The sequence below is a fragment of the Perissodus microlepis genome, chromosome 11 (assembly GCF_051167445.1).
Source record: "Perissodus microlepis isolate ML-2025 ecotype Zambia chromosome 11, ASM5116744v1, whole genome shotgun sequence".
NCBI lineage: Eukaryota > Metazoa > Chordata > Actinopteri > Cichliformes > Cichlidae > Perissodus > Perissodus microlepis.
In genome coordinates, this window is record NC_140471.1 from 10,440,910 (window position 1) to 10,453,056 (window position 12,147).

At 38.3% G+C, this 12,147-nt stretch overlaps 1 protein-coding gene across 2 annotated transcripts in view; it reads left to right on the forward strand.

The window, feature by feature from the left end:
- Positions 1 to 12,147, forward strand: part of cdkal1 (CDK5 regulatory subunit associated protein 1-like 1) — a 252,886-nt gene that overhangs the window by 182,513 nt on the left and 58,226 nt on the right. For both annotated transcript variants that reach the window (XM_084943963.1, XM_084943964.1), the window contains exon 11: positions 4,321 to 4,501. In XM_084943963.1, the coding sequence (XP_084800089.1) occupies positions 4,321 to 4,501 (181 nt within the window). The remainder of the gene's footprint in view (positions 1 to 4,320; positions 4,502 to 12,147) is intronic.

Sequence of the window (12,147 nt, forward strand, 5' to 3'; positions counted from 1 at the left end):
TCAGCCCTTCCAGGCTGATTAGGGATTAGCTGGAGATTTTAATAGTAGAGTTTAGCCTTCGTGATGGTTCCCTGTCCCCCTGTGCAAAACTTAACTAAAACTTAACTAATAGCTAATGGAGGTTGCTGTCTATGGGGGTGTTGTCCATTTGCCTCAGTGAAGCAGGAGCAGAAGTGACAGAGAGGAAAATACACAGACAAAGACACATGATTTTCTTCAGCAGCGCCTTTTAAGCACCTGCTGAAGTCTCACCATTAGTCATTAGAGTAGCAATTGACTGTATGCTGCATGCTCTTTCTTTTCTCTTCACATGTGTAATATATTCACAAGGTATTCATTTGCTTTCCATTATAACACATCATCCATGGTCTCGGACTTCATCAAACAGGGACCAAATTAAATGCAGGTTTTCATGCATCCTAAATATATGTTTATGGTTCATATATGGGGAGATTGTAAGTTGTCAGTAGGGGTGAAAGCCGAGGATGTTTATGCTTTATTTACCCATATGGAAAAGATATATATATAAATCTTATAAAGTTTGTATCTGTCTTGTGTGAAACTTGTATGAAAAGCATACGAGAGTGAAAACAGATATAAGATCCCTTGAAAAATTATATAATGAAACTTGTATGTTTTGGATACTTACTAAAACAATATATGAAAGTAATGAGAAAGTGGCCACTTTCATGAGTAAATCATATAAGTTTTTACTATTTCTTTTCCATATGGGTAAATCCTGCTGAGTTTAACATATGGAGCTTCATATTTACACTTTGATGATGATGCTTCTTTCACAATATATTTTTAACATACATTTATTTTTTGTCTGTGTTTTGTGGCAAATAAGACACTCTGTGGGCTTTTCTTTAATAAATATAAAATCTTTAACACTTTTGTCACTCACTCACTTTTAGTGCCTCAGTTATTGAAATGTCCTTTTCTGCTTTCTGTTTATCTCCTTTCCACACACACTTTTGGTTTTTTTTGGTAAATCTTTACTGGTTTGTCTACTGGTTTGAAAAACACGCATTTTTAAATATGTCTGTGAAGGTTCTCAGTCATCCAGGTCATCGGAAATCACATGATAGGGTGGGGCCAGTTTTCACAATGAGCTCACCCGAAACCCTGGCTGATTGGGACCCACACCCGCTTTCACACCTTGGCTCATGTGATTAGGTAGAGGATCATCAGGGGGTCCTTTGTCCCTCTGTGGGGGGGGAAACTCCCACTGGGTTTATATCTGGGACTCCCCACCATTGACCCTTAGAACTGAAGAAGCTTCTCGGATGAGAGGTGAAACGTCTTCAAGCAACTTAAACAAGTCCAGACGCTTTTCTTTCCAAGCTCCTTAGACTACGCATTTTTAAAGCACGTGTCCTCAAAATTCTCACAAGCAAGAGTTGTAAGAGCAGCATTAGAGCGCTACTGAATATCAGAAAGCGTTTTCTAGGTGTATAGGTGTAAAATAGAGCTTAAAAAATTCAGTGGAAGGATACAAAACTTGCAGGCTTTATTAAGGATTCAAAGACGTATGCATGCCTCATCCGCTGTTTAAATTATGCCCGGTGTTTTGTGGCAAATGTTAATACAAGGTTAAAAAGACAAACCAGTGTTTCAGGATTTGAAGTTTGTAAAAATAGCTCTGTTCTGCACCGCTTTAATTGAAAGCGAGTTGAGCTGAAATGTAATTTTACATCTTTTCCTTGATTTTTTTTTTTTTTTACTTCCCATCTTTCTTTCTTTGGGTCTATCTTTGGTTCTTTGTTTCTCACACTCTCTGTTTTTGAAAGGTGAACAATAACAAGATCCATTTCTCCTCTCTCATTTTAACAAGGACAGTATCAGTGTGGTTCTTGTTCATTAGTATCACATATCACACCTCTGTCACCCTTGGATCTGGAGGAGGCAGAGGTGTCAAAATGACACATGTGCGCACGCATATTTTTTTACCCTCTCCTTCACCGAAAGAAAAAGCCACAGAAGTCGATTCGCACTAGTTCCTGCTCTTTCCCTCAGTGTTCCATTTTTCTTCTGTTATTTTGCACCCCTGGCCTGAATTGTGCATTTTTCTTCATAGCAGCAATGTGTGAGTTTCTAGTAGTATTACAAAAATGAAAAGCACCTATTGCCTCCCTTTAACTCCTCACTGCCACCACTACCCAAGGGCAATAGCAAATTAGATATACGTGCCCTCTGGAGATACAAGAAACGTCTTTGTATTTAGAAAAAAGTGCTTGTTTGTTCATAGTGCTAATTTTATTTACCTTCCCTACCACTGCGTTAATAAAACGGCTCAGGGGACTATATGAGCAAGAGCTTTAAATAGCAGTAAATTAGTTTATTCAGTATTTCTTTTATCCTTAGAATAGATGAGCTTTTCATTTTGTGTGTGTGATTAAATCTCATGTGATGCACAGGCTTTCTTAATTGTGGCTTGTAGGCCACACTGACACAATTGGGAGCCTCATCATCAGAAAATGAAATATATATTCTCATTTTCAGGATACTTTACCTGACTGATTGTTGTAGGAGGGTACAGGCCTTCACTAGTTAGTTATTTGAAATACTCAGTAGAACTGCAGTTTCAGAAGATCCAAGGAATCGGTTTTAATGAACGATCGGGAATTATACATTTATTCAGCCGTTTGACCATTCCTTGCACTGCGTTTTAAACATAGCTCCACTTCTCCATATGATAGTTGTCAGGCAGATCTGAGAGGTCAAGAATGCCTGTGCCCGCAAGCTGTGATTTAATATTAATGACCAGCAGCCAATTGGAAGTCATCAATAGGTCAGAGGTTATCTTGGGGTTGCAGATGCAGGAAGTTAATGTAATTAAAGATGCATCACATTGGCGATTGCAGAGAAAGTGTCTCTTCCACTCTTAATTTCTATGTTGAGCTGTCTTCTCTTTGTAAGGCCCTTTAATATGCCTTCGTGCGTTTTGATTTTTGTCCAAATATCTTGTGCTTTGCATGGATTTTCATCCAAACACTCCTTATAGTTGTCTTTTTCTGTGTGTGTAGCACATCTGAAACAGATTGAAGGCATAAATAGTCAGAAGGCTACATGTAATGGTCTCGTGAGTTGTCTTTGACAGGGTGCTGTTACATGAGGATGCTCCTGCACCCCTCTGATTCCACTCTGTGCCTTCTTGTACTTTGATAGAAAGCTTGTAGTCAGTGCTTTGGCTTATTTAAATATAAATGTTATTTTCTGTTCTGTTTAAAACCTTTTCCAGTTTGAATTTTTACAGAAGATTCTATTGGAAGGCCAGTTTCCCAAAAAATAATTTAGATTCCTGTACTTGTAAAATGCTTTGTCTTTAGAAGAATTCTCTTATGCTACTTTGGGCTTTTGGGGTAATTGGCTGTTAATTGGAAGAAATAATGATAAATAATAGTAATAAATGCCTAAATGCCTTTGGGATTAGGTGTTATCACAGAAATTTGTGGTAACACATACTGTCAGTCTCAATGGGAATGTCATGTCCTATAGGTATGCACCTTTTTCCCCTATGGAGTTCTTTTCCAAGCCACCCAACAGCTGTCAATACAAACAAAATACATGGAAGAAATCATTGCATTTATTCCCACAACATTCTACTGGCCCCGATTAATCCAATGAGCCAGCCGGTCAATAATCAAATACTAATGATCGGCAGCAGAGGTTGCTAATTAAGTTTTGATTGGCTGAATCCTCCTGAGTCCACGGGGAAAGGCGCTACCCTCCTTTCATGCTGTGGTGCCTTAGATAGTTCAAAGGTGCACAGCAGCAGTGGACAAATGTCTGTGATTTCCAAACTCGGGCAGAATCTTATGTAATAAATTAGGTAGTAGTTGGCTGTCAGTGATTGTATTGTGATTTGTTTTTGTGTGTGTAACCAAAGTAAAAGTAGTTCCACAAGATGGATAATATGAACCAGTGGTCCTAAAGTGCTGTAGATTGGTTTCATAGCAAAAGTGGATCTTTTGCTGTGGATTTTTAAAAGGTAAATGTTGATAACATGATGTTCTATGACATGGTTTTCATCTAAAGTAGTGTCCTGTAACTCTTGGTTACACGATACAATTAGCTAGTGTTGTGTTACAAAGTAGCTACCAGTATCTTTACCCAATCAGCTGAAATTGTTTAGTGTAACAAAAAAGAAGCAGGACAGACATCCATTATTTGAGAGGGATTAGTTTCCATTTCAGAGCAATAAAAATAGAGATGAATGCCTTTTTTATACACTATTTGTTTTTAAAATGATTTTCTAGGATATAGCAAAAGCTTTGAAATTCCACCTAAGTGTCTCTGTCTTTCTTTCTCTTATAGAGTCCCTGGTGTAACTATTGCTACAGATATCATCTGTGGTTTTCCCGGAGAGACCGAGGAAGACTTTCAAGCAACCATAGACTTAGTGAAAGCCTATCGATTCCCCAGTCTTTTCATCAACCAGTTTTACCCCCGACCTGGTACGCCTGCCGCCAGGTTGGAGCAAGTACCAGCACATGTGGTGAGTGCAGACACGGACAGAGTTTTGATCAGATGCTCTGAAACATGCCAATTAAAGAAGCAAACTTTAGCTTATTGTTACTTAAAAATGTAAAAGCCTTTTCCATACTTGTGAAGATTTTGCATTATTTTAGTATCACTAATCCTGAGATGTATGGAGGAGTGACTGCGAGAGAACATAAATCAAGCTAATACGCTCCATTGACATTTATAGACATTATTTAGCTGAAGATCTTCTTAAATAAGAAATTGTCTCTCGACTTCCCAGGAGATCTACATGTTATTAGTAAATGTTGTCTAACGGTGGTAACAGTCTCATCTGAGCACATTATTGTTCTTTGTATAACCACCCAACTTGCGACACATCGCTTCTCTAGCTTCCTACATCTCCCCATCTGCTGCCAAATAAAACAATTAACAGCTAATAAAATCTTAATCGTTTGCAAAGGTGTGTGAGTGAGGGAGGGAGTGAGAAGCAACGCAGACTGAGCATATCACACTCAGTCACACCAACGTTTTCTTGACCTTTTCGCTCATGGATTTCTCAGCTAGATTACTGTTTGGCGGAACTAAATTCTTATATAATGAGCTAAAGAGTTCATATGTATTATATCAATGCTAAGTAATAATGTAGTTGAACTTTATGATCACACCGTTGATTATACACATTTTTTTCTTCATACTTTAGCAATAGTACACCTTGTGATTTTTTTCCCTTAAGGAACTAAACTTAACACGCGATTATTTGCAGTTGTTTGTAAAAATCTTTACTCGTGGAAATTATTTACTATTACTAAAATATGATCCTGTTTCTAAAGTTATTGGACAAAACGTGCAACAAAATGCAACAGCTCACATTACTGAAGTGCTGCCGTTGCACATGTGCTGCTTGTGTTTGTACTTCTACCTGAAATATTTTCTTTGACCTCCTTTTTCTTTAGTTTGACCTTTTACATATGCTGTACTCTATACCGTGTTGTCTTCTTTCTTGCCTTTATACTCCAATACTCTGTGCCATCAAAGTGTTGACACATCTCTTTCAAGTGGAGTGTCTTCATAAGTCATTCTCTTTTTCCCTTTTCTCGCCTTCCTCACTTTGCTCTCTGAGGAGAAGCCGGGTGCTTCCTAGAGGGATCAATCCCCAGACACAACCACACTGCAGCTTCTATTCTTCTTTATTTCCCTCTTCGTTCCTTCTCCTCTGACCTTTATTGTCTGTGTTTGGATTATAGCACAATCAGTCCAAGACTTCATTCAGCTTTTTGAGTTTAAAATGTGACATGTAAGAAGACCTTTAATTGTCAAATTAGCATCTTTTTGTAAGACAAGCTTACAAAACTGCTTCAAAATAACTCAGGACACTGTAAAATCCTAAACACTGGACTTCACTGAACTGCAGTGCTCTGCTTTTAATACATACAGAATATGGTTTGGCATTTTGCTGAAATAAACAAGCTAACCTAATCAAGAAGCTGATTGAATGTAGGGCTGTGCCATTATGACCTAAAAGTACTATTGCAATTATGTATCATGTTTTTTGTTTTTTTTATTGATTTTAAGCAGCAGAAATATTTTTATTGTAGTGTCAGTTAAATATAACACTGATATGTTAACATTATCGTTATCTTTATTCGTGCTGCAAATCTTTGGATCAAAATAAAATTGTTCTTACTTATTTAAATTCATAGAGTCACTTAAAATAAAATGAAGTAAATTACAATGTAATTATATTTGATATAAAGAAGCAAAATATCAAGTCTTTCAATTCTTTCATCGTGGCTGATTGATGGATGTGAATAAAATTTATAACTCAACATCTATGAGATCTCTCTCCATTTCCCCTGCGATGCACTGCCACTTTGGAAAAGTACCATATTTGTCCAGTAGGTAAGTCTTACTAGTAGTAGTAAGTTGTTACTCACTGTGTTTATTGGACACGTATCTTTAGCCAAATGGAATGCGAGTATGGGACTACATTGTGGATTTCAGTGTTCTTGGTGACCTGGATGGTTACCAGTGATGGGAATAACAGTGTTACAAGTAACGGCGTTATTAACAGCGTTACTTTTTTTTCCAGTAACGAGTAATCTAACTAATTACTATTCCTATCGTTACAACGCCGTTACAGTTACTAACAAAAAATGCGGTCCGTTACTATTTTTCAACAAACAGACGGTTGAAGCTGTGTTCAGCTTACCGCATCTTATACCAGTTGCACGGAAGTAGCTGTAAGTAATCTGGACAATCTACAGCTTTACGCAGGTGCGCGTGCTCCCGCGGTCGGTAATCACGATCACTGTCTAGCACAACACCTGGAGCTAAGGGGGCAAAACAATTGCATGAGTTAGGACTATCGATATATTTTTATACGAGATATAAGATGTGACAATATCGTTTATATTGATATAGTATATGTTAAGTAATTATACTTGTGGAGCAGCAAGTTTGCCTCTCTTTCGTCGACTTTTGACTCTATGCAACGATACTCCGCCTCGCCTCTCTCCTTCACTGAACACAACTCCCCCTCCCCCATCGCTTCACCTGCAGGCAACGACAAGATGGACACGGCAAATCTCCGTTAACGAGTTACCGCCCATCGCCCTGTGCGTGGGACTGGACGGTGTCAACGTGTTAACGAGCTAACCGCGCTAACGAGCTAACCACGCTAACGCCATGCAGCCCAGAGGGGCTGCACAGCCTAAAATCCTTTCATTTTCTCAAAAGTTGACAGCGCGCCTTATGTATGAATTCTGGTTGTGCTTGATGACCGCAAACCGATTTTATGTGGTACACGGCGCTCAGCAATCTGTCAAAAAATGTTTTGGTACAACTTTGGTAAGGTACGGAGCTGCACCGCTTGATGGATTGTCGGAGCATTACGGCTACCGAGGAGCCTCGCGGAGTAATACGTACTCTGCTTCAACGTAATATTACCGTATTGTGTGTGTGTGTATAAGGACCATAAATGGCACCTGTTAAGAGACACGGTTACGAAGAGGATTTCAAACTCAAGGCTGTCAGTCACGCAGTAGAACTCTGGAACAGAGCAGCTGTGAAATCTTTGTTATTATGCTCAGCGTCTTTTAGTTTACATTTTGGCTGCACAATTGTGAGCTCCTTGTTATGCGCAAAAACAACATTTACTTTTATTTATGGAGCATTATTATTTAATAAATGCTCATAATTTATTTTTGAGTAATTTTTTTCATGTACATCTACGCTGTATGTTAATAAAAGTGCCTGTGTGACATCTGGGACACAGCTTCGACTAAGAACTCTCTTTTTGTTCTTACTTTATGGCTTTAAAAAATATATAGAGATATATATCTTATATCGCCATCCAGCTAAAAAATATCGAGATATGAATTTTGGGTCATATCGCCCAGTCCTAGCATGAGTGCTGCTGTTTGACTGAGGAAGAATAAAGTAGTCGTTGTAAGCCAATCACATGACCACTTAAAGATAAAGCAACAAGGTGATATATACCAGTTTATAAATTGTGTTGATAGGCCACGTAAAACCACAGTCATGATAAACAATATATACGCAGCGTTTTTTCCTCAATAGTTTCATCACATTTAATGTCTAAGGACAGCGCTAGCAAGCACTCTCTGCTTATGACCAAAAACAAACAAACAAACAAACAAACAAAAACAAAAAACAGGACGTTTTAGGAGTGACGGCGAGAGAGAGAGAGAAGAGAGAGAGCAGAAAAAGAGAGAGAGCGAGTTTTGAGATGTGAGAGATTTGTGACATTTAGCGTGTTTGGAGTGTGTAGTTAATGTGTTGTCTTGTGTAGTTAGTGTGTAGTGTTGTGGATAGTTTTGTGTTGTGTGTCAGAACAATGAGGCGACTGCTGTCTCCAGGTAGAAAAAGGAGTGATACACCTGCTGTCAGACCTGCAGGTATCAGGCTGTGATGTTCTCCTTTATAGTGGACAGAAATCTTTCTTTCGGAGTGGCACAAATAATTTGTGTGGCATCTTATTAAATGCAGAACAGCTGATTGTTCTGTAAATAGTTTGATTTTTTTTAAATAACCATTTCAAAGTAAAAGGTAAATAACTTTGTTGTTTGCAAAACTTGTGCATAGGATTTTAAAATTGACAATTTATATTTGCATTTAAAGTTATGAAATATGATTCATTAAACATGTTTGTGGTTGTTACAGTAAAAAATATAACTTTTTCTACTCTGATTTTGTTTTTTGTCTGATTTTAGATCAATTGTGTTAATACAGTATGTCAAAATGAAAACATAACTGTAAATTCAGACACGTGAGGTTGTGCTGAAAAGGATGATACCAAACAAGGCAAAGTAAATAGTTTTTAAAGGGAAAATGTGGAGGGAAAATCAAAAGTAGTTAAAAATGGCCAATTATACCCTGGACCCCAGGGTTTTTTTTTTTGTTTTTTTTTTTTTTAAAGTAACGCAATAGTTACTTTTCAAGTAATTAATTACTTTTAGAATATTGTAACTCAGTTACTAACTCAGTTACTTTTTTGAAGAAGTAACTAGTAACTATAATTAATTACGTTTTCAAAGTAACTTGCCCAACACTGATGGTTACACAGACACACTGATGAGGCTCGCTTTTATAGACATCTGAGCTGATGCTGGGCAATTCACGTCGGCAACGTGTTCTTGGCCTTTATGTATTCTTCATACTGCGATGTGTTGCGCATGTTGCACGTAAAGGATCCAGGACTTCATCTCCTGCCATGCCAGATGTTTGCATCTTGTCTTGATGATCTGTTAACTGTTGCATTTCTGTTTTTCATCCTAGTGTTATTAGGATGAAACATCACATGCAGGCACGTGGAGTCAGGCAGTGATGAAGAGAGCGCTGGATTTGCTTTTTTCTTTAGCGTCCTGTTGGCAGAGCGCTCATTTTGAAAATAGTTTGATCTTCGAGCACGATTGATATAAAGACTTAAACTGTGTAGCCCTAAATAGATGCTGTGACATGTCGGTCCAAAACCTTAGACCTGGCAGTCACCCGTGCTGTGTTCATTGCTCAGTATTGCACCCAGATACCATCATGGATCCAGAAGTTTTAACTGTACACCAAAAACATGCTGATATTTCTTATCTTGGTGAGGCAACATCTGTGGTTTAAATAGTTCTCAAATTGATACTGTTGTACTGAGTCACTGGGTATACTGGAAAAAAATCATTGTAATAAAGAACAGACTTGCCTCACATGAACAAAAGTCCATATTTAGGTGCCTAGAATAAGATGGCAATCATTTGTTTTTGTTTTTTTGTTATTAAACTTTATAGAAAATGTACATTTTGAGGAAAAATTTAAAAGTGACAGAGAATGGTATATATTTCTTGTCAGAGAGACAAGAAATATATACTCGTGTGGCTCTGTATACAGTACACCTGCTTCAGTGGTTAAAGCCGCACACAACATCACTGCATCAGTCAGCATGCACCTGTTTTCAAACACAAACACACACAGCAAACAGACGACATCTAAGCCATGTAGGGTCGGTCATTAATAAAGTGCACCAGATGGTTTGTCTGGAATACAACTGTGTTCAATAGCCACAGGAGGGATGGGTGGAGAACTAGATGGATTAGGAATGGAGGTCTTAGATAAAGAGTGTGTAGGAAAGGAGAGCAGATAGAAAGCACTGCTGAAAGGGAGATGGATGGAGGAAATAATGAGACAGGAAGAAACACATAAAGGGACATGTCCACCGTGATGCATGTTGGGGGTTCTGCACAGCCTCCTAAATGTGGCCGCTGATGTTGATGTAAATGTATGTAATGCGGTTTTTCATAGTTACAGTTTGGTTTTGAGGGAAAGTAAACCATATTTACTATATTGTACCAATGACTGCTAATGGGTCACCACAGGGCATCTTCTATGTCCGTCTTGCCCTATCCCTTGCATCCGTCACACCAGCTGTCTGCACAAACTGCTTCTCTACTCCCTTGAATCTTCTGAGTTCTTTGTCTTTTCCTCCTGCCCAGCAGCTCTGTATTCAACATCCTATCTCCAACATATCCACTATCCCTTCTCTACACGTGTCCAAACCATCTTTGTCTCCAAGCCGCTCTGCCTGAATTTGTGTCTGATACACTCATTTCTAATGTTGTCCATCTTGGACACCCTCAATGAAAATCGCAGAATCTCTAGTTCGGGCGCCTGTCTTTTTGTTAGTGCCACTGTCTCCTGAAAATACATCTGTATTGTACTGATGAGACTCGATGTCACTGTGTAGAAACGACTCCTTTTCAAAAACGAGATTTTTTTTCACGCTTTGCTGCTTTGGCACTCGATGAGCTGAGGACAGAAAAGAGAATTTGCTGCAAATATTTGGTCATTTCTAAATCCTGATTTTTAAGGTTAAATTGTTTTAATTTGACAATCTATTCTCTAACAAGCAAACAAATATTTGATTAGAAAAATACAGTCATGAGTGAAGCCTGTCCATCTTCAATGTCCAGCTGTCCTGTTCTGTTATGACCTGCTATATTAGATGACTTATGAGAGAATACTCCCTTTAGATTTGAGTGTAGGAAAACACAAAGAACAGGAGACCACATGGATGGAGAGAGAAAGCTATCGTGTTGAGAATAAAGGGAAGTGAATATTATTAGCTTGGATCTCTCTAATCATCCCCAGGTGACTCGAACCTAGCCTTGATAAATGAACTTGCCTAGTAGAAGCTGTTTGGATGTCTGCTGGTAAGGCCGGGTTTTCCAGTGAGCAGCTGCACGAGACAAAGAAAAGAAAAAAGTGATAGAGAAAGAGATTGGCTGCTCAAATGGGACAGTGTTTTTAATTTCCCCTGGTTGTAATTGGTTAAAAACTCCATTACCCACGAGGCACCAGTGCAGTAGCTGTCAAAGTAAAACAGCTGGCCAGCCACCAGTAGCTCCATCTTCAAGCCTCTGTATCATCTATCTATGCCTGGACGCACACTCAGAAAAATCCACGCTTCCCCTCCGTCTCTGTCTGTATTTGAGACAAAACACTCCTACATGCATAACAGGGGAGCTAATAACAGTTGGTTAAAGGGAGTCTAGCAGGTATTAAGTTGAGTTAATGGTTAAATTGCTGTCTATGCTAGGGAGGCCTACATTTGATTAATGAGCTCCTAACCCACTAATGATAGAAGACATTGCATTTTAATGATACGTTTTTTTTTTTCTTTTTTAATTCAAATGATTTTTTTCTGTGTATAGGTCATCAGTGCGCTGTTATAGCTGGAGGGAAAAGCAATAATAGTGTGTGAAAAATAAAGTAGGCTTTTTGACTGAAGGGAATTTTGTTTGATGTTGAAGAAGGATGATTGTGGTGAATAAAGTGTCATTTTTTTTATTTGGAGAAATTCTTAATTAGAACACTTTGAATGTTGGTGCACTTGAAGCATATACTCTGAAGAAAACTTTTCAAAACCCTTTGGAATTATGTAGATATCATAATTGATTACTCACAAAATGTGATTTGATCTTTTTCTAAATCACAGTTATAGACAACAATAATCTGACTAGACAAATAACACAGCAACAGCCATACTTATCACGCCTTATTGAACACACTGAGTAATCACTTTACAGCCCGGGCTCGAGAAATATATGAGCCTCGGTGGTAATGACTCCCCAAAAGCTACTTGGAACCAGGTGTTCC